This window comes from Plodia interpunctella, chromosome 22, assembly GCF_027563975.2.
Source record: "Plodia interpunctella isolate USDA-ARS_2022_Savannah chromosome 22, ilPloInte3.2, whole genome shotgun sequence".
Taxonomy (NCBI): domain Eukaryota; kingdom Metazoa; phylum Arthropoda; class Insecta; order Lepidoptera; family Pyralidae; genus Plodia; species Plodia interpunctella.
Genome location: NC_071315.1, coordinates 6,943,784 through 6,970,265, shown reverse-complemented (window position 1 = coordinate 6,970,265; position 26,482 = coordinate 6,943,784). Strand labels below are relative to the sequence as shown.

General features: G+C 35.0%; 1 protein-coding gene and 1 long non-coding RNA gene across 3 annotated transcripts in view; one reads left to right on the top strand and one right to left on the bottom strand.

Moving 5' to 3' along the window:
• The window catches only part of LOC128679593 (uncharacterized protein), a 243,131-nt gene that overhangs the window by 63,511 nt on the left and 153,138 nt on the right, over window positions 1–26,482 (top strand). Inside the window, exons 1-2 of one of the 2 annotated variants that reach the window (XM_053761946.2) lie at window positions 12,708–13,005; window positions 18,196–18,618. The exons of the other annotated variant lie outside the window; for it this stretch is intronic. Coding sequence (XP_053617921.1) covers window positions 18,556–18,618 — 63 coding nt within the window. The 5' untranslated portion in view covers window positions 12,708–13,005; window positions 18,196–18,555. Of the gene's footprint in view, window positions 1–12,707; window positions 13,006–18,195; window positions 18,619–26,482 lie in introns of those variants that run through there. 2 annotated transcript variants of the gene reach the window in all.
• LOC135309949 (uncharacterized) lies at window positions 21,621–22,747 on the bottom strand. Its single transcript, XR_010370214.1, has 2 exons — window positions 22,633–22,747; window positions 21,621–21,720 (listed from the first exon to the last, which is right to left on the bottom strand). It is a non-coding gene; the product is annotated as an uncharacterized LOC135309949 (long non-coding RNA).

The window sequence follows — 26,482 nt, the reverse complement described above, 5'->3', positions numbered from 1 at the left end:
TTGAAACTGCTGACTTTACTTTACTTTCGTTGAAATTAAATAACAAATAAATAATGATGTGCACAGTACGGAGATTCACTACGCAATGCCCGACCCCGCCGGGAACCGCTCCATTCATCTGTAGGTTTCTTTGCTCTTCATAGTTGGCAGGCGTTATGAATGGCCTGAACACACAGTATTAATATGTAAAACATACGGTAAAATAGAAACATTCTAAAATTCTTAAAGTAAATGAAATGTATACCACAAATTAAAAATATTAGGCAATTTACCTTTGCAAAACTTTAAATTTTAGTAATTTTGTCTATATCAAGTATCTTATGTCAAATCAAATTTACATTTATATAAAAAATTAAACGAAGTAAATAGTGTAAACACTAGAAATAAGCACAAACTTTGTATGAATAGATTCAGGCTTAAAAAGGTTCGGCGGTCTTTCGTGGGTCAAAGTGTAAAATTATTCAATAAACTCCCTGCAGAGGCTATTAATCTGCCAATGAAAAAATTTAAAATTTATGTTAAGAAAAATTTAATGGATAAAGCGTATTACACAATTAACGCCTATTTGACTGATAAAAACGCTTGGATCCTCCCGACAACTTTGCCACTCCACACATGATCTACTAATTTTTATTTTACTGTTTTTTATTATTTTATTCACAATTTTGAATTTTGTTATAATAATTCGTATGGCATTTAAATTTTATTTGTAAAACATGTACGTGATTTGTGATCTTCAAGTGTCTGAATTATACTTCTATTTCGACGAATAAGAATTGTGATTATGAAGTCATGGGAATCGAGTGTGTCATGCTCACTCAAATGGTCAATCTGGTGGTGGCGTCGTGGGCCGGGTCGTGAGGTTCCCTCTATTATGGTTGAGCTACGCGATGGCTGTCCCATGCGTCAACTCGTGAACGGGTGCTGCCGGGTGCTGCTGTGCTGGGTATATATATATATATATATATATATATATATATATATATATATATATATATATATATATATATATATATTATAATCAGCACTCGGATCACAATCATAACCTGTTTTGATATACCTTTTGACTATGTACATTATGTACCTTTATATATAATTAGAAAGAAAAGAAAAAAAAAATTTTTTTGTAAGAAACAATAATGGTAAGCCGATCTGGCATGATAGGGACCAACACTGTTCAAATGAGTTTCTTTCGGCATTTCTTCTCAGCAGTGGTCGTTCCGAAATGCCAGTAGTTTCTAGCTTGTGAGAAATAACTATAAATTTAAAGATTGACGAGAAAAAGTGCCTGTGAAGGTCTAATTTCTGAATAAATGATTTGAATTTGAATTTGAATTTTGAATTTATGCCAATCATTGAAAGTAATAATGAAAAGTAAAAATCTTATTAGATTTATGATGAAACAGTGTTATATTTATAACATGACTTTTAAACGGTAAGTTACAGAGCACAAGTTGCTCGCTTGAATATTTATAGTATAGATAGTATGCGGGCTTGATGCGGGCGATAACTGTGAAATACGGGCCAAGTCGAAATTTAAATTGCGCTTCGTATGTTAGCGGGAGTTTCAGCTGCTGAATACCATTGTGTTTTTATATGAGTGGTGTAGTGATTGTTCCCTTGGCGGTTACGGGTGAGTTGCACCGTAAAAGACGTTGATTTTAACCGGCGCGCCGCTGACCTTTAGACAAAATGGCGCAGTATGCGTTTTTCTACGCATGCAAAGTTGACGGTTCATCCCACCCATGTTAAATTTCTTTAAGCCATATCCTGCTGAACGCACTCCATTCATCTCTTCTTCGGTCTGTATTTCTTCTCTCACTCAATGTAATATTCTGTACCCTTTTTAGAACGTTAAAAATATCCAGTCGAGTTTGCGATTGACACTCTAACAGCTAATCTCCTGAAATATGTCTAAGACTATTTGCTTGATGTCTGCAAAATCCTGGAATATTACACACAGCAGTCTGGTATTGCGGTGATAAAATTCAAAATTCTTTATTTAACTTAGGATGGTACTCGTATGAATGTCAAAAACGTCACTTCTTTTTCTTTTCGAGTACATTAATTGCTAACACTGGTGTCAGGTTCTACTCAAGTCGCCTCAATGCCTGTTGCTTAACAAATGTGAGAACGCAAGCATTGTTCATTAAATTTTGTAGTAAATTTCAACCATCGCATAACTTTTCTGCCACGTTATTATAGCGAAAGAGCGCTGTCCCCGCAATCATTTGGAACAATACAGCTTCCAGGAAAACGTTCATTAAGAACTGGATTACGGCCGCGAAACTGTTTTCTCAAATTGTGTTCTACTTACCAGCCACGCTTAAAATCTAATTATGCTTACATCAAATAATAATGACAAACTTTTCGAGCTTGCGATGTGAAAATAGTATTTTTTTAATAGCAATGAAAAACCACCGCATAACGATTTGTTCTCCGTCCTCTTCGCTATAAATCTTCCAACACATTTGTCCACGCCACGAGTCAGGCAAAAAGTTCATGTCGTGCTGTTGATTGTCGCCAGTGCGCTTGTTATATATTCCGAAATTTTTATTAATAAAATCCTTCCTTAGGGATTGATTGGCAGAGACGAGACTGGCAACGTGCATATTTCAGGAACTCTCTAGATAATAATTGCTATATAACTTAAAAATTTTCGTTGTGGTATATTTCTATTGACTAATCTTATAAACTACGCAATGCATGAAGCTTTCGCTTTTGTGTGGAGCCCGCGTAAACAAATGCTTCGCTTTTACTTCGACCTATTCGTGTAGGTCCGTTAGACCTCCCAGTAGCTAGGGCACAGAATAAACATATTTCATCATTTTTTTATTTTAAATCTGTTGGTTTTCAGTTAGGACTAACCGTATTAATTAAGAGAAGTCCACGTGCTACAAATTTTTCGTAGCTTTTCCGTAGCTCTAGTGCGTAGCTCTATCGTAGCGATTTTGTAGCAATCTACGAAACTTCCGTTACTGTTTATCCCCCTGTACGCTTGTATCTATTAATTAAACTACCTACATCTCTGAATTTGAGGTGGCTTTTGACATTTACATTTATTTCTTCCAAGTTATGTTTGAATAGAAAATTTTATTAGCTTGAAGCGGATACATTTCTGTACACTTTTTGACAAAGAATGTTGTGAATGAACTTTTATTTACATCAAACAATTGTTATGATTATATAAATGAATTTATTCTAAAAGACATGTACAAAAAATGCTAGCTAAAGTTACAGTCGACAATGTCATCCGCGGTACAATTTGACACGATTCACGTTCGCCGCTTCACCTTGACATGTTTATGTAAATCTATGCAAATACAACCTCCTTCTGTTTATTTTCGTTACTCGCTATTTCCCTCTTAGACGAAGAGCCAACGGCCTTTAAAATGCTGTAAGTTTTACCTGTTACAAAGTAATTAAAAAGTTGAACTAGAACATCGCCAAGTTAGGTTGAAAAATCGGTGAAAAAATAATATAGTTTATGAAAAGTGTATCGTTTTATAGTGTCTATATTGGTATATATGCAGAATGTCACTAGTACCTACTGTGTCGTAGTAATAATTGCTGTTGTATTTTGTTTCTTAAAATTATAAAGGTTAATTTACAAATAAATAAATAAATAATAAATAAATAAATAGGGACAAATGACACAGATTGAGTTAGCCCCAAAGTAAGTTCGAAACTTGTGTTATGGGATACTAACTCAACGATACTATATTCTATAACATATACATATATAGATAAACATCCAAGACCCAGGTCAATCTGAAAAAGATCATTTTTCATGTTGACCTGACCGGGATTCGAACCCGGGACCTCCACTGTAGCAGTCCGGCATGATGACCATTAAGCCACGGAGGTCGTCATACTATAATATAATATTTTAAATAATTAATGAACGAATTAGAAATTAAATTTTCATTGTCATACATTGAAATGATTGAAAGTCCCAGTTAAGTGTTTAATTAAAAGTGTATTCACACAGAGAGACATTCACATTAAGCAAAAAAAGTCACAGGCTCGTGGTCTATTGAATGTATGAGGTAAACTTTAAAATTACATTGTAAAGAAATGTATGCGCTGACTTTTATTTAGCCACGAAAGTGTGGCGTGCACGGACAAATTACGTTTTTTTATGATAATTACAATTGTGAAAATTGTACAAATACTTGCTATGCATTTAACTAGGTATTTTTTAAAAACTTTTTAAGCTTTATTCACATTTGATTTCCTAGATTCATTAAACACTATGCATCTCTCCATTTATAAATTACACGTGATTGATTGGTCAATTTAAATTATAACTAATATTTACTGGTTTTGTTTTTTATTGGTTTTGTAAAAAGAAACGTATGCTTACTATTTGTTTAACAGATGTACCCAAATCTTATTTGTACTTCTATACTAATACTGTAAAAAAGAAGTGTTTTTAGTTTGTATATTCACCGATTTCCAAAATACTTACATTGAGAACTTTTATTCCGATATTACTATTACTTAAAAAAAAGTAAAGCCTGGAAATACAGCTAGTGAATCTATAATATATAGCTCAGCATTATCATATAAGTATTACGCTGTATACATTTACATGTAAATTCATTGTCCCCGGTTCGTTACAGCTTGCAAGTTCCGATTACCCCCTCCCCTTTTCACATTTTCGTGGTCAGAATGCCTATTTTGTTTCTCATATAAGTAAATTATATACTTTGTACTTTAATTAGGGAGCTGTGGGTTTGGACCGTGTTCATTAAATGTTTTATTTCTTTTCATTGTCGATTTTTCCCTGTGATCTTCCCTGCAATCTTTCTTTCTAAAATAAAGATAAATTATTCTTCATTTGTCATATTCAGAGAGCAATTTAACTATGTTTGATCCTGATAGTGGGTGGGGTGGGAGTAAAGAATCCATTCATGCAGAAACTACTTCCCTTTCGAGAGCCGGAAGCGAGTTTTAAAAATAGAAATTAATTTAGCTTGACCAATTTGACATGAAAAAAATGGTTTAGAAAAAGAAAATGGTATGGACTTGTTAGTCAGTGTGCCTCTAATATCAGCCAGTATCATTAATACAGCGTAAAAAAAATGTGGACCCAGGTATTATTTGATTTTAATACTATTTAGGAAATTTCTTGGGTTACTTCATAGAAATTAAAAATCTCGGTTTAAATTTATCAACATTTTTGAAGTGAAAACTTTTTTAGCGGCATTGTGCACTGTGTTCTTTTTGATATGGGTAAAAAATGTTAAAATCGCGTCAGAACACGAAAATTCGTAAGACGCCAAAAAGATCCCTTTCAAAACATCTAATAACCAATCAACTATTGGCACTGGAACTTTGCAAAGAGAATACAAAAAGTTGGTACCTAATAGGTAGTATCATAAATAACGGATTTATATCACGCCTTTTACGCAAATTACAAATTACACAAACGGCGGCCATTTTCCGATATTTATGACAAAATGGCCACTATTTATACCATTTCCGCGTCCGGCGTGCGCTCACCTTGACACGGGCGAGACCTTTTTTAGTAAAATATGTGAAAATGTGATAAAATGCTTGTTTATTTTATTTTTAGTTTTGTTTTTTTTTATCTCATGATAATTTCGAGAAATTACATCTTAAGTTCTCGGATGTATTTCTGGAAACCGAGGCGACAATTTCCATTTTCAAAATTTAATCATTAATTATTCAAATTAAGTATGTATTCAAATAAATTATTAAATTTAATTGCTTGGTATAAAATATACTTTTTTAAAACCACAGATATTGTTTCAAATTACGTTACTTTCCCGTTCATTTGAATGTGAGAAGTTATCTTAAAAGATTAACATATTTTTTTATTATTGCAGGTAAGTGGCATAGGCATATTTTTGAAATCTACAAAGACTACATTTATGAGTAAATATTTAATAAATAATTTCCACCTTTAATCCATTTTCCTGTTTTTCTTTTCAAGATTCCAGTGGAAAATTTTCAGCAATAAATTTTAAAAGCGAATTCATTCAAGTGATTATAAACATTTAAACGTGAACACAATTAGCCGTGTTATGTTAAAATATTCCATTATTAATATGCATGGGTTTTAATGGAGCTCGTTTAAATATTTTTTTCTCTAGCTTTTGCTTACGGCTTCGCTTGCTTGCGAAGTTTATGGAGTAGACTTTATTTAGGTAAAGAAAAGATCAGCCGATCAACAACAGATCAAAAAGTAGAATTATCAAAAATATTATGATAAATTATTATTTGAACGGGTCTTAGTATTTTCAAATATTATATATACGGGAAAAATTTTACTTAGTTTTGTTTATTCATATTTCATGAGTTTTTTTAAGTTTTTCTCGAAGTTTTGCGGGTGATAATGCTTTTAGCATTAAGTCCACCCTTTGTACCATTGGTAAATAAAGTTTGAATAAATAAATAACACATTTTTAGACTATTAAGTAAAGTAACCGAAAATACCTAGGATTGGGGTACTATTCTCAAAGAATCCTAATTTAATTATCATAGTAGTCCGCCTTCAATGCTAATCTCAAAAGGATTCCACGATTTCGGACATCTGCTGTACAACTTCAGTAGTTTAAGAAATTCTACTTATTGCGCCTGGAAAGTTTCCGGCTAAATGGAATTATGTCAAATAAAACTTCGTCGGCTGTTGCGTAGATTGAGAGTATTGTAGAATATAAATTTTGACTTGGCATTAAAATTGAAGGGAATTTGATGGGTAGTATTCAAATATTCACAGCTAGCCTTCTCGTCTGTGTTTTTGCTATCTTTCTTATCGACTTATTATAGCTATCACGCTTATTATTTTCGTACTAATATATTTTATATTTCGTACTTATTATTATCGTGTTTGTTTGTGCTTATTTTACATAAATCTACATTCTTCATTTATAGTCGTATTCCTCATGTCTGAGGGTCGTGATCTTTATGTGGAATGAAACACACACAATGTTTTTGGCACTAATTTATTTTGAATTTGAATAGGAAATTTATATTATCGTTTGAGGAACGCTGCAAGTGTTACGGGCACTTTTGCGACAGGTACGATGTGAGGTGGCCATTACAGTGTTAACAGCGACAATACCATTTGCTAAAAAAAAATATATAATAAATTATTTGATATTTATCTTTCATATTTTAAGGAAACAACAAGCCGTGCCGTAATTTATGTATAATTTTGGCCTTCTTCTGAAGCGCTTGGGGCAGATAATTAAAGTAATTACATTTGCCTCTTAAGATTTGTGTGAACATGTTCTCTTAATTAATATTGCTTTAGAATTAACATATAGAACTTTATATATATTTTATTTGAAAAAAAAAAACAAAAAATCAATATTTTGCATTATATAATGCTTTTTGTAAATTTCTGACACAAATGTTATATACTTAGTAAATAATTAAACAATAGTAGAATAAGTATTACAAATGCGAAAGAACCGCTGGAATTCGATGAAATTTGTTACACGGGTAGTATATAATCCGAAATAGCACATCACCAGGGTTACGTGCTAATGGTCACACACGTTAGAAATTGTCACACAGGTTGTACTGCGCCACGTAGATCTTGCCGCATTTATAGCTCAGCTAGGACGAATGGCACATAACGTGGAGTTCAGAATGTTATCTGTATATTCAGTGAATTAATTACTTTGTACTCTCGTTAATTTATTGCCGAGAAGTACTTTTCATATCTTAGATACTTCATATAGGTACCAAGTTCTTTCTCTCTAATATATATATTGCTAGTATTAAAAAAAACACAAAACTCGTAAACGTCCGTCTAAATATTTATGCTATTTGTAATTTGTATGATGTTCGAATTCGTAATAAAACTACACACAGAAATGGAGAACGGAGATACAAGTATAATGTGAAACGCGATTAAACTTTCACATCAGTCAACATTATTATTCGAATTCACAGGAAAATATAGTTGAATAATATCACAATGTCAAAGTTTATGAGGAAATACCAATTATTAAGACATTATTTAAAAAGTACATCGTTTGTTCAAATTATATACTCATGAACTATGTCGAATGAAAAAAAGTTTTAGCAACTTATTTATTTTAAAACATTGAAGCGTGATGAAAAATATTTTTTTAACAATTTTCTTCACAAATATTATGTACCTACTTACAATGTTTTAATTTTTTCCAAATAAATAATTTATTTTCCAAACCAAATGAATATAACCTAAAATTACACATAGAGTAATTTGACTGCAGATAGACCTTAGTACAAAGGTCGTCTGCATGGGAACCTCACCCTCATCTATATCAGCCGCCAAACAGCCGTGCTTGCTTTGTTGTGTTCCTGAAGGGCGAGAGAGGCGTGTGACTAGAGGGGACTGTGGCAAAAAATATCTAGGACACAAAGCTGGCAACACGCGTGTGATACCCCAGGTGTTGCAGGCGCTGATAGGCTGCGGTGACCACTTCTTCTTCTTTTCCAATGTGTTATTGCTAACACCGTCAGATTTTATTCAAGTCGTCTAAAGGCATCTGATATGACTTACGACCACCTACCGACGGAAGCGGTGGTGGTGTAATGGTTAAGACTTTGGATCAAAAGGTCCCAGGTTCGAATCCTACTCGTGCCACATGAGTTTGTATACCAATCTGACTCATGTATAGTACTTTTCATCGACCACCACTTGCTTCCGGTGAAGGAAAACATCGTGAGGAAGCCTGCACACTGGTTGATTATTATCTTGTGTGTGAAATGGAAAAAGCATTGACAAACCACTCCATTACTAATGCCAAGAAAGTTGTTGTGTGTGTTTAATTCCATGTAATCACCACGACCCTCAGCCATGAGGAATACGACTCTGAAGAAGATCGACGTAAACGAGGCAAGTGATCGCATACACGCTAGTGAACTGCAACTTGCCATCCACCTCCCACCACCAGCGTGCCTGCTTGGTACTAAATAAAAAAAAACCGGATTTGCGCTCCGGGAGCGCCGGCAGAAGTGAAAACTTGAATATTAACTTTGTGCATTTTTGACATCTTACGAATTTTAGATCACGGGTCACGCGTCCTGACGCGAGTTTAAAATTTTTTACCCATCACAAAAAGTGCACAACGCCGCTAAAGAAATTTTCACCAGTTACATAAATATTTCGAAATTACAAAACAAACAAGAAAATATCCCAGCCATTAAATAGGCAATTTATGCAGTATTATAGGCTATGAGAGTGCAGAAAGTGTCTCCTGCATACTGAATGACTGCATTGGAATACGGCCAAAGTGCAGGCTGCACGGAGTGGATTTCAGATAAAAGCCACCTGGGATCTTATATAAAAAGCTTAAGTCGAGACTTAAAATTGTCTTAAAATGCTGAGATCTGCATAAACGTATACTCGAAGTCATCGCAAAATATTATAGCTTAACATTTTTGGGATTAATATATTAAATTATACTAGCTTTTGCCGGCAACTACGTCCGCGTGAGATTATCTGCGAAAGCAGACACTTCGTTATAGTAATATGTTTGAACTGAGCCTTTAAATATATGCATACAAAATTTCATCAAAATCGGTCCAGCGGTTTAGCCGTGAAAGCGGAACATAAAATATTGCTTCTTATTCGGTCTTGACACCACAGCCGATGATGGCACCGAGATTACGCGAGAAAGAGAGAAAAATCTGATAAAAAGCAATTGAATGAAGTGAATTTCCATGAGGTATGTGCCGTTTCCCGCCATTTCGGACTAACCAAGCGCATTTGCGATCCATTTGGCTGACAATCACCGAAACAGGCACCGCACACACCTTAACTTAACGTCTTTGTTCCGCGATAAATGGAATAGACACAGAATCATATAAAGCTAGATACTCATACTATACAGAGTACAATGCTCTTTGAAGATTTTTCCAGTTTCCTTTCGGCTGTGACGCCTTGTAGCCTGTAGTCGACGTAAACATTGTCCTTTTTAATTTTGAGGATTTGACTGTAATTTTACGACCGGCCGCCTGCCTGACGTCAATCCTCTTTGGGAATGCTGTTGTTGTCTATCAACTCTCAAGACATTTTTACCTTTTCGGCGCCTCATGCGATATCTACAGGATGATGTTCAGTGGTCCTAGTCTAGGACGGGAGCCACACGCCCGTGTTATTACAATAACTCATTACCTATATATTGTGTTAAACACCGCGAGTTTTTCACTTGAATTGCTAATTTCTTGAGTATTAATAGCCGAAGCCTTAACTAAGTGTCCTAGGTAAATGATGGAACGTTGCACGACGATATGCGACATGGTGCGTGTATGCGTCACTAGCTGCGCTCCGGGGTTTCGCTTCCAGTGGGAATTTTGGGATAAAAAGTACCCTATGTGTTACTCCAGATAATATTCTACCCGTGTACCAAATTTCATAACAATCCGTCCAGTAGATTTTGCGTGAAAAAGTAACAAACATACATCCTCACAAACTTATAATATCAGTAGAATTTTGAAGACCTTTGACACGAGTATAGACATACATCGTGTCCCGAGTGCCCAACACGAGACGGCAGCTTGAAGCTGATGTGATATCATGTTCTGATTTTTGTTATTGTACTTTATTGAATTTAGTTACTCTGTTCTGGCTAGAAAGGATTTAATAGCCAGTTGTGCTCCATTTTGACGTACGTCGACGCACGACAATATCAAAACCTATGAAAAATAAAGTAACCGCAACGTGCTCTCGCGCTGCAACGGAGCGCAACGTAGCAATAGAACTCAAACAACGCATCGTGCCGCGTTGTGCTACCATGTTTGACGCCCTATTCACACCGTGTAAGCCTCAAAAGTCCCTCGACGCGATTTTACTGATGATGTTTACAGGATTTGTTGGTGGATTTGTTTGAGAAAATTCACAATTCCCCAATTATATTATAATCGGAAAATATGTTTGTTTTGTCCTTTGACATCAAAACGGATCCTTTCAAGGTTACTCTTTAATTTCTGTACTTTTTATATTATGTAAGTGGAATACTTACGCGCCTTTAATGTACACAGAGTTTGCCGCAAAGAATGCTATTGTTACCTATCAATCGGCTACGCCATGTATCCGTCAGTCCCCTCGTATCACATGCGCTACGATTCGTCATGTACGTCACATTTATTTCTGTTTATCTACAAAAAAAAATACTTTCTGCAAAATTTAACTCCTTAAATTTATTTTATTTACCCATATAAAACTACTGCACCGCAATATTCTACTAGCCGAAATAAATAATAAACAAAATAATCACTACCTATTTTCTCTACCCTGTAATCTTCGTCTTCTTCTTCAGCTCATATCGTCCACTGCAGCACACAAGCCTCTTCCAATGCACGCCAATCTCAAGGCCATGAAGTCCTGACCATTTCTTCTCCATAGCAGGCCTCCCAATCTCGGCGATGACGTCACTCCAGCGCGCAGCTCGTTGCTGTTTTCTACTTTTCTACGCCTCATCCCGCAGGTCTCCAGTCCAGTAGGTAACGGCGCCATCCTACATGTGCCCTGTCCTTTTCCATTTTATCCCTTTTGCTATATGATCTTGGTGTTACGCACTTAATCTTTGAGGGTAATGCCGAGCATGGCTCTGTCCATTGATCCGTTGGGCCACTTTTAGGCTGTACTGTTGAAATATTTAGCAGAGAGGGTCCAGGTCTCACAGCCATAGATAACTACTCTATAATTCTTAGAACCCTATTCCTCATCAATATCATCATAATCATTATTAATTACTCATTAATAATTAAATAATGTTAAAAACTTAAGACATTTTGATAGTTAAATGAGATTATAGTTTCACATTCCATATAAAATGAACATTTCTTAAGCGTAAAAAAGGAATTTAATATGTGAGCTTTGATGTTCGAACACGGACAGGAAAGAATTTAAATACGTATGTACGTCGTGTCTAGGTTGAAGGAATTCAATACACATTCGTTTGAAGACTTTTTTTACATTAAACATATCCCATTCCACGCCAATCTCAAAGCTCATGTTCAGCCGTAAACTTACTTGCGTATTTATAATATTAATTAATTAATATTATAAATACGCAAGTAAGTTTACGGCTGAACACACGTTTTGTAAACATAAGTAAGTACTTATGATATACCTACCCTCTCGAACAAATGCTCTATTAAAATAATAATATATATATATATTTCAAAATCGGTTCAGTCGTTTGGCTGCTACTATATGCCACGGACAACAAACATTGAAACACACAGACTTCGAGGCTTTAAAAGGATACTGGCTTAACGATACAGTAAATAATAAAATACACTGATTACAAAACAATTTTCACTAATTTTCACGCGTATGATATTAGTAGGCTAAGTTAGCAGGATACATCGACGAAGTTTCTTCTTTGAAACTTCCGCAAAGTCGGGATTTAAAAGACCTATATTTCATCAAACCAACTGCTTTGTTATTAAAGAAAATTACCAAAACCAATCGGAAAAATCTTGTATCGAAACTTTCAAAGGTTTCTTCAAACTTCCACAATAAAAATAAACTGAAATTCGATAGCAAACATTCCTTAATCCGACAAGCAATTAAAATCCAACAAAAGATTTCCCAGATACATCCTTTGGGACCCCGACTGGTCCGACAACAAATCCGATGACTGCTCCGCTTATCCTTTCCACCAAATATCTGCGAAACGGTGGCCCAGTAGTCGCCGCGCCTCCATAAGGGCTGGTCGCTTCACACCCTTAAATTCTAATCATTCACAATCAAACCACACCTTAACAATCTTATTCCTTATTCAAAATATCGCTAAATAAATAAAATAAAAAAATAATTTTAATTTGAATCCACAGGTGGTTCGATAATCTTCGTTCGTTTATCGACTTTATTCTAATAGTGTTAGAGTCCTTTGTCGTCTATTTGGTGTTAGTGTTAAGTGAAGTAAAGAGCTTTATCGTCGTCGAAATAATGATATAAGTGGCCTGGTATTTTTGCTGTGATAAGTTTAGTGTTTTGCGCGTGTGTTGTTCTAAATTTAATATAAGGTAAACTTGAGATGGCTGGTTATATATTTTTATTCTTATGATGAGTTCATAGGTTCCTAGTTTATAAATACCAAAATTAAATAATAACTTCGATTTAATTTTACAAGTTTTAATTTTTAATTTTACTACAGTTTAAGTATTTACTTTCTTAGGGCTAACAATAAAAAGTATATACATTTATATATTACTTCAGAAAATAAACTTTTCTTAATTAATGAATGTATGTTAACACTAATCTATGTAAGAACCAGTTGGATTCATTAGTAAAATATGCATGCAAGTTAAATAGTTAACTATGAAAAATCAAAACGAAATCATGCAATGAAACGATGCAGTCGTGTTCAGGCGGTGTTGATGTTCCTAAATCGAGGCAATCCATAAAATTTCGCGAAACCATATGAAATATGTATGTCGAATGTCGAACTACGGAAAATTGCTTTGTAACAGACTACGACATAAAGGCCTGTTCACACGAGAAATTTTAAAGCATTGACTTAAGGGATTTATTTAAAATTTTTGCGAAAAAAAGTGGCTGAGAAGGTCGGACAGACACAGAGTAATTTTATAAGACTTCAGTTTTTCCCTTTTGAGGCACGGGACCCTAAAAAAGTATTTGATGATATTGTAAGTTCTGATGTTGTCATCGTCAGAAAATGGGTAAAAGCAAGTAATATTGATAAAAATATATCCTGTCAGCCTTTTGTACATGCATCCAGCCATTGTACATGCATCTTTCTTGTATTAAATTTATTTTTTGTGAGTTAGTTGGTGTGTTTGTTACCTCTACACTTTATTTTATCAATCGCTTGAAAAATACATTTCCCGCGGGAAATTGACGCGGGCGAAGCCGCGAACAAAAGCTGGTATTGCATTTTTTTGCCAATTCTCATACTTTGTTGATCTCATGTTGTTTTCCAAGAATGCTACTTGTCTGCACAAGCCTTTAGACAAATAAACAGTTCAGAACCTATTTTAAATTCGAACCTTGCTCGCATGAAATTTCAAATTCTCATAAATTTAATAGTTATCTTTGCTTGTTTCAACTCGACAAATGGAAATAGGCATCAGTATCAAAACTACTTTTATAATCTGCAGTGGTGGTTAAGACTGTCCGCCTGTGTTCGAAAAGTCCCAGGTTCGAATCCTAGTCGTGCAGCATGAATTTGTATACCAATCTGACTAATGTATAGTAGTTTTCATAGGTCACCACTTACATCCGGTGAAGGAAAACATCGTGAGGAAATTAAGTACAAAAGTACTATTAGTTTGTATAGAAATTTCTCCCGCTAAAGAAAAATGGAAACAAACAAGCATTGGCGTGTTCAAAGAAAAAGAGTTACACACGAGTATGATAAGTTTTGAACTCCATATATTAAATTGATTTTATATATTTACAGCTCTACATGTTCGTATAATTTTGACGCCGACTGTACCTAGCACTATGTCAAATGATAGTATTCAGATCCCACAAACACAGATTGGCTCAGACCTAGATCTTGTTAAGATGACCTGAGACTAATTGAGGTCATTATACTGCATGTAGATCAGCAGTCGTGGACATGTTAGTAATGTTGTCATTATAGTTAATCCCTCTCTCTCTCATCTGGGCGCTTCCCCGGTTGCTTCCTCAGCCGTTGAGGGTCCAGGGTCCGCTACCTGCTTTTATGTCTCCACTTCGCACGGTCGGTATCCCAAGTTCATCCCTAATTATCATTGTATTGAATGGTATATAGTAAAATTAAAAGGTGTATGTATGTGTACGATACGACTAAGGGACACATTTAAAATTCAAATTTATTTAACTTTGATTATATATACCTCAATTAACGTCAAAAATATGACAGAAAGCTGGTTGTAAAATCAAACCAAAGAATCTTTCAAATTGTAAGGCTAACTTTTTATGCTGGCATCAAGCTTCGCGGCGCCACAGCCTCTAATGCAACGGAAACACGATAAGAGAAAATTGAGTACTTTCTAGTTGGATAAATGGTCTTTCTCGGTTCATTGGATACTGTTTCTGCTGTTTCCCAGTAAGAAGAGGAGAACAATTAATTAGTTCGACCTCTTTCATCTAAGATAGAAGCAATTTATATGTCTACAGATAAGTATCGTGAGAGCGCTGAATTTGAACTAAACAGACAATAGAATTGTCATCTTCGAATGGCCCATTCAAGTTCTAGATCTCAATCGCGATCACATTATTATGATATTAGTGGAAGTATATTATTGCAATATATTGGCTTACCGATTTATATTTTAGAGACCACACACCGCAGCAGATACATCTGATGATTTTCCTAAAAAAATAAAAATTTAAATTATTTCTTCTTTCATAGGTTTAGGTTTAAAGACATTTATTCTCATAAAGACATATTTTACATCACTTACGTGAGAACACAAAATACAAGTTTATTGTTGGTGAAAGTTCATTAGTGTTATAAATATTATATTCGTTGTAACACTAATAAGCCGAACACACAACAGACAAGTTCAGTAAATAGAAATTATTAGGCTAATTGTTTCTTGAATACATCGAACGAGTTAATATTCTTGATATCAGAGGGTATCTTGTTAAAAAGACGCGCATCTTCGCATGTTATTGTCGAGCGGCCGTAGCATTTTGTCCGTGTCTTAGGTAAAATGATAAAGCTCGCGCGTCGAGTGTAGGTGCGCTGCTCATACGAACATTTGTTATTATGAAGTCATGGGAATCGAGTGTGTCAAAATTCAAAACATATATTCAGAAATTAGACCTTCACAGGCACTTTTTCTCGTCAATTTTTATATTTATAGTTATTTCTCACAAGCTACAAACTAGAAATATAGCTATTTATTTCAATGTTATAATATGGATATTTTGTTCTTTACTTTCAATAGAATAAGCACAGATTTCATTTTTGTTGATCTACGAGAATAAGCAAATAATTGTGATTAAGTAGTCGTAAAAGTCCTGTCAGATGGCTTTAGACGACGAATAAAATCTGACACCAATGGAAATTAAAACTTAATGAAAATAGAGGAGACCTATTTTTGTTTGAATTCGTTAGTTTTGTGTGAAATTCCCAGAGAAGCGAAGACTCGCTTAGCATCTAGTTGTATAAGAACATTACCACAATTCCGTCTCACTGTTTGACGCTGAGGTAATACATATTCAGTAGGTATGCGTAGTGCGAGTTTCAAATCGTATCAGATCATCAAAATTTCGCAGTGGTGAGCACATTGCGCGCTCTGTGTAAGACCGTCGTCAATGAAAATCTCTGTATTTGTATTTTTTGTGTTTTACCATAATTTAATAATAACGGGTAGTTACGAAAGTAACATATTCATATAAAAGTTACCTTCAAATACAAACTGATATTATTTTCGTATGAAATTAGTCACTATTAGGTACATTTACTAACTTGACTTTCTGTCATCTAATTTTGCCATTCGTTCACATGCTGTGGTCGCGTCACAATGTCACATTATGGTTGAGTACGTCTCATTGCAAAAAACACTCATAGTGAAAAGCTAATTGCAACCCCACACTAACAAGGCCTATTTCCTTTATTTTCTGCATCTCATTGCAAACAGTTTCAACGATCGAGCTCGAATTCAATACTCGCACTACGCACTCAGATACTATTAGCAGAGCGGTATTTACTTTGCCTGGAATCACAATTGATTAATTAACTTTGTACAATTGTTCAAATAGGTGGGCACCGTCAACTTTGACGTTTACTTTATCCGGCGCAGAAAAGTGCAAAGTACGCCATTTTGTCTAAACGTCAGTTCAAAGTCAACTTCAAAGCTGTCTGGCGCCACCATGGAATTAGTAGGCATTCCACGGATAGAAGTCACTTTTTCTTGCGATAATTGGAACTTTATAGTAACAAACAATTTATATATACCTAAGTATGAAAATATCCATACTTCTGAAATTTGCATCACTTTTATCATAAGGTACAGTAGTCCACTCGACACTGTTATTATGCATAGATTGCTATGCCGCGGTAAAAGGGGCGAAATTTAGGGTAGGTTGATGTATGTGGACAATCTTCCATCCCGGAAAAATAACTGTTCCCGTGGGAAATTTACATGGGCGAAGTCGCGGGCAAATACTAGTTTTATATAACCGAACGGTATACCGACATACATACATAACATCTTAAAGGAATACTTTACGCCCTTCAAGAAGGTCACTCCCGGTATAGTCATCTTATAAACATTATCATATTTCTCCGAGTAACACAGGCTTGTGTGCAATGCGACCAGTTAGAGTTGTCATTTTTCAAAACGTCCATAATCTATAGGTCAAAGACCAAGAAAACTATATAGACGATGCACAAGTGTGACCAAATGAGATAGAAGATTTTTTTACAACTTCCCGGCCAATCCGAGTAATTATTCCATTAAAGTGGCAGATTGGGCCGGCCACGTTACGAGGGGCAAAACATGTCATCGCTCTGTCTCGTTTCTTCTCGTGTATTTTCTGAGCGAAATGGACTCATAGCTTTCTCTGTCTACTCTTGAAGTAGAGTTTTTCATTTGGCCTGGGCTATCTTATACTATACCTTTTTGATGTCATGAATGTTCTCAACCCTCTTTAACAACTTTATAAGACAGGCTTTCTAAGGCTCTAAGTCTATGAGAATTTGAAGTTTCGGAGAAAAGAAGTAAAATAACTTATACACATTTTTTATTTTTATTATTCTACTAGTATAATCCTCGTATAGTAATTTCCTAAACTGTTGTTGCCTTTATGAAATTGCTAACAGCGATAAGGCTGCTTTTGGCGCAATTTATTTAAATCGTAATTTTAAGGTTTTCTACTTATATATTACAGGTTGTAACATGTTTCCCTGTTCAGTATATTTTAGAAATTTATTTATTTATGAATTAAAAAAAACACACTCTCATTAATAAAAAACTAGCAAGAGCAAGCTACTCGTATGCCGAGTGGATGTGAATTAAAACGATTTTTAAATGGTACGGGTTGCATTATTTAATTCAACTGGTTCCAAAGATTAGAATGCTCAAACATCTTTCAAAATAGGTAAGTTACTAAATTATTTCGAAACAAAAAATATTGATTTTTGATCAATAAATGGGCACAGAAATTGCCTTGTCTTCGGCCTGATTAGGTATTGTATAAAAGATGAAGGGCTGTAAACAGATAACATTTATCAAATTTAAATATTCACGTTTCAGAAGTAATAATCGAAATCATGTCAATCATTGTTAAAATAACAATTAAATATCATATCTTAGAATAGAATTAAATAAATGTAAAAACAACTATCAGAAAGTGCTCTGTAACATAATGAATTAAACAGTGCCTAACGTGAAATGTCCATTTAATGGTAGCTGATTTACATTTAGACATTTTTGTGAACAATTCCACAAAGTAGTGAACAATTTTGATACAGTAGTGAACTTGTTGTTAATTTTGACATTGACATAGATTCGTATTATTGTTATAATGTTATCTCGAAATGATGTCAACAGTGAAGTGGTGATATATATATGAAGTGATAGTTTTTGGCGTAGTGTGGTAGATTTTGTGGCAAAATGAACACTGTGCAAAGTACGGGAGGCCACGGCGGGTCTATGAAAAAGGACCATAAAAATGACGTAAGTACCTATCCAATTTTACGCTTGTATTTTTTCTGATGACTATGAATGGTGCTTCCTCGTTCCGGAGACCAAGGTCTACTTTGGAGTCATTAAGCCAGAGAAAATTGTTTTCTTTTTTTTTACAATATTTTACAAACAAATGAACTAATAGACGACCATTCGCAGAGTTACATCAGGAAAATTAAAGAATTTGTGGGCGTCGTGTCCTATCAAAAAGTGAAGTATTTAACTATTACTAGTCGGAGCAATGAAAAGAACTCGCATGTTGATGATAAACAAACAATAATGACCGTACGATCATCATTACCGTCTATCCTAACTAATATTACAAATGTGAAAGTATTTTTATTTTGTTTATTTGTTATCTTTTCATTCTTTATCTGCTCAACCAATGTAAAAAAAATGAATATATTAATATGGGGAAGGACATAGGGTATTTCATTTTGAAAAAATCACTATTTCCGTTTGACGACCTCGGTGGCGCAGTGGTAAAGTGCTTGCTTCTGAACCGAGAGGTCCCGGGTTCGGTCCCCGGTCTGATTGGCCCGGATCTTGGATGTTTATCTATGTATGTATTTGTTATATAGTATCGTTGAGTTGGTATCCCATAACACGTCTAGAACTTACTTTGGAGCTAGCTCAATCTGTGTGATTTGTCCTAACAATATATATAATAATATAATATAACTATTTCTGTGGGAAATTCACGCGAGCGATGCCATGGACGAAAACTTGATTTAATTAAAGAAATTAACAAAATAAATTCTTCAGTTTTAATTACAGCTTGCTTGGTAGATTTTCTTCATTATTATTTGCGACGAACCCACCGTCTGCAAAATGCATCGCAAGTTGCAACCATTGCAGTTTCCTTTTCGAGCGTACCTTTTCTAAATTGGGCCATTGCAGTCTGATTGGTCAATTACTCTTGTCAGTTATCCAAGACAGGGTTCAGGGTTGGTAGCTATACCCACATGACAAGTTTTTTACAAAAACCAATTTTTTAACACAAGTTTTTATTGTATTCAGATACGCCATTCAAAAAATGCCATGTATGTGTTGTTAACCGTTAAGGAGTTCCCTCGTTGGGAGCCGATCCTGGATGCGCCATGAGGTCACGCTTATCATAATACATTGTCATTGAAATTGAAGCGACGTGGGACATTTCAACTTTGTAGAATAAGCGATGGTATGTGTTAATTGCAGACGCTGGGTGCTTTTGGTTGGTAACATTGGAAACTTATCAACCAATATTGTCTATTCGATTTGATAACACAATGGCAAAAAACGTAGATATCCTTAAAAAAATCGTTTTATATACACTTCATATAGAGTGTAATATTGTTGCAAGTATGTGTAGATATAAGAAACTGTCATCATGAGGGTAATGTCGAACTTCAGTGTTATGCTCTCGCGCAACTTCAATGAATGTGTTAATGTTACTTTCTGTTTAGTACAAGTACAAGTAGCAACACTCGATTTATCCATGGCGTGGCGTTAATTAGACTTATAGTCTGTACGATTTCGACTCACAGCCAAAATTATATTATTGTTCTAACATTCTACTTGGGGCAAAAATAAATTTTTTGTATGTATGTACAGTATGTTTGTAACGCGATAACTTTCGAACCGTTTTGGTCCGATTTTGATGAAATTTAAAAGGTATGTAGGATATGCCAATAGAATTTTTAAGTTCGTGGGGCGACAAAAACGGTTAAGTCGTTTTTGCAATCTTCACAATTTCTAAGTTCGCGATCAACTGGTTATTAAGATTTAAGATGATTGCCAGCCCTAGCACAAATGACAACTATCTAAGTAACGACCAGCACGCCATTATTATTAGTCTAGTGATTGACCAACCTCTGATCACTTAATTTGATTAATAACTGGCTTTGCGAAGCCATGGCAGTATAATAGTAGACAATATATGTATGTATGTAAAATATTAAGTACTATTTTCCCAATTAGCACATTAGGTTTTATAAATACCATCTTCGGACGTTTTTAGAGCAATTTATGGGTACACGCGTGAATAGGGTAGATGGCAAGGTCAGAAAATTGTAAAAAATATGTATGCTCTTGATAAAATAGATTATATTTAAGAGCATTGTGATGATTGTACTTGTGATTAAGCCCTAAAACAGGTCCACACCATATCCTCCGGTAGGTGTCGTGCGAGGCGACTAAGGACATATATAGCCTTGGCAGACGATAGGCAAAAACAGCATTCCTAAAGGGGGTTGGCGTTAAGTAGGCGGCCGGTCTTAAAACCAGAGCCGAATCTCCAAAACTTAAACTGCAAAGTGGTTTACTTTAGCGTGGAGATCGGGCTTCGAGCGCCACAACCGTGAATTCATTCGTCGTGAATGAGTGCATTCACTGAAAAGCAATAACAATTAATTAATATGTACCGTTGACTAATATTTCAAATAACCATGTTGACGTTGTACCAAATGCGACTTTGCAATACAAGATGGTGCACTCTGACTGTACATATATAACACGTATGTAATTAGAAACAATAAAAAAAAAAACAATGTTTTGCTGCGCTGCAATTACGTGCTTAATTTACATTCAAATTCCTTTGTTATACTTGATAAAGTTTTTTATAAAACAACATGTAATTTGGAATCCACATCAGTGCCTAAAATTTTAGGATAGACTAGAATGAAGTTTTTCAATTAGTAAGGGTATTTCCTGTTTTACTTTGTCAAAATATGAGTTTTTCCGTGGTAAGGGTATTTTCGTTCCTATTTTTGCTAATATATAATCCGTAGATTCGATGTAACAGTCAGTAAATATTGTATAGTATAGCTGTAGGTAGAACATCCAATAGCCCATTATACCGACTGGTAAAAATATAGTCATAACAGTTACATAGTGTACTTGTGTACACAATATATGTATAAAGAAGGTATGTAATATGAAAACCTGACATCTAACAATTTTATTAAGCGAAGCGAGGCCGGAACGCTAGTTAAACACAAAATAAGACCACAATGAAAATGTCATCATAAAATAATTATTTATTTTTGACTTTATTATTAATCTTCCTCGCACACTCCTTCATAGCTTAAACTAACGCCGAGCACATTGCTCAATCTGGAAAAAGTAAGTTTAGATATTAGCATTAACAATCACGCGGGCAGCCTGATGCTAAGCAATAATCTCAGTCTCACCAGGCCTCCAATTCCGCCAATAATGTCAGCTTGTCGCGAGGTTTACTTGTGTAAATAAACTAGTACATATTTAATTCAGTAAAATACTTACTCACGTAAACCTCGCGAGAAGCTTTTATGGTCATATAAATTGTGTATAATGAGGTTATAAGTTGATAGTTAAAATTTTAAAGGAAAATTTTATTTTCTTCTTTTTGGAAAATTTCTTAAAAAAGTTTTTTTTTCTTTTTATTTATTATTTTACGAGTTCATTTCTTTATCAAATTCCGATGGGGTAAAAGTTTGTGTACTCTCTCCCCCTCTCATCCGAGCGTTATCCCGGTTGCTTCCATATATCCGCTTATAGGAGCGTCGGAATCCAAGGGCTGTTTATCTACTATATTTCCTCTAATTTGCACGTCTTCGGCATTTTTAGTTCAGTTCATTACTGGCACACATATTACAAGCTTGACGACATCAACCCAGTTTTTGGCTCTTGAACTGCACCTGATGATGAAGATGTGCAATAAACATATATTTTTAACCTTTTCCGTCCCACTTCTGGGCAAAGGGCGGAGCGGTCTGGAAGGACTTGGGGGAGCACATGCTCTATTCGATGCCAAATCCAACGATTCCTTCTTAAAACTTCGCAGATCATCACTCCAACGCTTCCTTCTGCCACGTTTCACTGTGCAGCCAAAATTGCCCAACGTTCTGGCTGCATGCGGCAAACTTGTCCCACCCTGTATCATTTTAGCGTCGCGGACTTCAATCCCACGTCAATGATTCCAGTTATGGACAGTATAACGGAGTTTCGGATTTTGAAATAAACATATATCAGTATAAAAGTACTTACTTGCAAGCGTTGTCATAAGTCCTACCATTGGATCCGCACACAGGATCATACTCATCTGAGCATGTTTCGGCGACGGCAAGCCCAAGGATTGCAAGCAGAACAAATGCCAAAACTGAAAATTAAATTAATGAACACATCCTTCAAACTATACTTAGAGTCTCGGAATAGAATGAATTATAGTTGAACAATGCAGTGTAATGATCTCATTTCATTTTAGATTTCAAATAAGTACTTTAGGTACGTAAGTACAAGTTAAAGGTAATGAAAAGTCAATTATTGAGAGACTGGTGCCTAAACTAAGCAGAGCCTGTATTTATATTCAAGAAAGATATGCCATCAAAAACATGATGTAAAAAACCAAGTCTCACAGCTCAGATTTTCTACCGTAAAAAGTTGTGAGATCCATGTAATACCAAGTCGATTAATTGATGTAGTCCCTACTTAAGGGACCTTTTGTCTTAAGTTATTACGTAAGTCACTGTCATATCAATATAAAAAATCTTTTAGGTTTTAAATAAACAGATCGACTTGACCAAGTTATTAATGCAGTTAGTTGGCAGAAAACTGGACCGAAATACCAAAATTTTTAGGTTTACCTTGATTTAGATACTAAACACTAATTCTATTCTAAATTTAAAGCTTCTATGTCTGCTAGAAGCGCCTTAGATTTTTGATGACCGATCAGTCAGTCAGTGAGTGAGTGAGTGAGTGACAAAATCAAGAATCTTTTACAAGTTACAATCCTTAAACTACCGGTTCAAATTGCATGAAATTTGAAATTTACGTGTTTATACTACCTGCTTAGTTACTGAAAATGCAGGTTTCCTGTTTTATCCACAACGAAGTTATTGGGGTTCGAAATTGACCTGATTTGCTTCGAGAAAAGCGCACGGCAGTACCACCGGCCGTACGTTTTTTTTTTTGCTCGACTTGCGGGGTCACTGCCGTGCCCCCAGATGAAGAAGAAATTATCGTATTCATAAATTTGAGATTATTTTTATCATAATGTTATTGTTCAATTTGGCGATGAGATTTAAATTGCGGAAACATCTACCATGTTACCATACCACTGGTATCTGCTATATACCAGCGCCAAGAAAGGAGAGGGCGCTACTCTGTGCCACGGTGTACTTTACCTCTGTGTTATTTAATTGAAAAATAATATAAAATCGACTTAATTATAGTATTAACATAATATTATTTAGTTATTTTCATATTTTCAGTGAAATATAAAAATCAATATCTTGGTACAGTTAGGTAGTGCTTCATTACAGTTGCAAAATTCTAACGTACGGAATTTCATTCCTTTTCAAATTTGATTTGGAAATGATTTTGATGGAATTTAAAAGGTATATAGGATCTGTCATTAGAATTTTGAAGTTCGTGAGGCAACAAAATCGGTTAAAGTCGTTTTGGAAATATTCTCAATTTTGTAAAAACTCGTCAAAAATGTATGTAATGTGTAATATCTAGTAATGGGTCTTACTTATACACAACAATTACAAAAACATACACATAATATTAGTAGGATAACTTCTTCTTCTTGACCTTATCCCACTCATGTGGGGTAATAATGATTATTCATTATAACTACATAATTAGAATATTGTATAAGAAAAGATTTGTATAAAATATAATATTTACTATTCCACCAATAAAATTCCCAAAACAAAAAAAAAAACTAATTATTCCTGTTTTATTTGTGAAATTAATAAAGATATTTCTTTTTACTAAAACACTTAAACTAAAACACTAAAACACAGCAGAAAAAAGGTAACCTTGGCATTCCCAAGGAAGCGATCATAGCATTTTTTCAATAATTTTATTGGAAATACAACTTTTTTTATTTCATTTATTCATTCAAATTTTGACATTTTTAATAATAATGTAAATTCGTCCTCCTAATTTTTAATATATATGTATAAGACCTATATTTGTTAATTGACGTCCTTGAAAAGGCTGCGGGGAAGATTATTGCGCCGCTTCTTCTTCACCTGCGTTTTGGAAGTCGGCAGTAGACTTAGTTTAAGTAATTTTTTGACGTCAATAAGTGATGTATATCATCCTATTTGAATATCCCTGAATTTGAATAGGCGAATCTTCAAAAATTTAAAGGTATTTAGGAAATACTCAATTTATATTTTTTCTGTTTGTTATTCTTACTAGTATAGTTATTCGACGCGATCTTAGATCTCGCGAACACAATAAGTTTTTACCACATTGTGAATATTTCAAAAATCGACTGAACCTATTTTGATGCCCCATGATCTTAAAAAATCTATTGGCATATCCTACATACCTTTTAAATTTCATCAAAATCGGACCCAAGTATAATGTTAGACCACGTTCGCTTCGCTCGCTCGGTCAATTATAAACAAAAGTACAAGGATTTTCTCTTCATAGTATAATAAATTGTATGGTTCAATTCGTATTGATGGATTTTAGTATTAATAAATAAAATATTTTTACGCTGACCCCGAGCTTCGCTGCGTGACAGACCCGAACGTAGTTTAAATAAATTGACCTACGGAACCTCAACTAATAATTTAACTGCATTTTAGTTCTGCTTGTTCAGTTGGTATGTGTTTATAGGTGCAACGGTAACAACTTGGTTGCGAACGATAATACACGACATAGTTTAATTTTGATGAAATTTGGAATAGACTAACGCCAGCGGAGCTGCGGGCTATAGCTAGTCACGTATATTTATCACAACTCACCTTCCCAGTAAGAGCCAGGCCCCATTGCTTCGTTGCGTCGACGTCGCAAGTGAGTATTCCATTGTTTTCCACATAGATTATCCGTCGACGGACGTCGAAATAACGGAGCACGGCGGAGCAGTGGGGCCCTAAGTTGCGTGTCCGGGAAAGTACAATACTTTACTGTGATCTATCTCTAAATAAATCTAATCTTAGATAGGCCAGGTATCTTTATTTCACTATTAACATGTCACGTAACTTAACGACCAATATCTGACGATAACAATCTAAGGTTGAGTTGCACCAATCAGCTTTGGCGGTAATTTTAACCTAGGTACGCCGAAAAACGCAGAGTACACCATTTTGTCTTAACGCCAGCGGCGCGTAGGATAAGTCAACGGAGTTGGTGGTGCAACTCACCCTTATTATTATTAAACAGAATTGTAGCTCTTAAGTTCCACTGTTGGGCAAAAGGCCGCAACATCTTCCTGTCTTTGGTGTTCTCGTGCCCTTTCCTGTCGAATCCCTTTATGTCATTCGACAATCTTGTCCTAGGTTCGATAAAATAAAAAGAATCTATGGTCCACCGGCCGCCTGTCTGACGTTAACCCTCCTTTTGCTATTCTATCAGCTGCCCAGGCTTTTTGCCCCTTAATCCTATCTCGTACTATATGATATCAAATCATCTAGGTATTCAGAAATTTTGTACGGCGCAGGAAAAGGTTACGCGAAAAACGGACTATAGTTAAGCGCCAATTGTCAAGATTATGTGGGTGAAATAAATGGTCGAAGAGAGGAGCGTGCGGTGGGCGTTTCATTGTCATTATTTGGTAGAAATTATAGCCAGGTCCATTTAATTACAATAACAAAAACTCACATTAAAAATTAACGTTATATAGACGGACAAACGGTCAACTCCACTCAACTCGGGCGCGCGCCATGATAATGACAGTTTGACAGTGACAGCCGATTATTATTTTTCTTAATTCACCCAGCCGGCATCGTTTCATCCAGCCAGCATCTCCTTTCATCATATTATTATCTCCGACATAATATTATATGTATAGGTATAAAATTGTGTCCGGTCATATACGAAACATCCCGTCCATCCGGTTTCTTTCAGAGATGATTTATACCACATTCACGCCTCG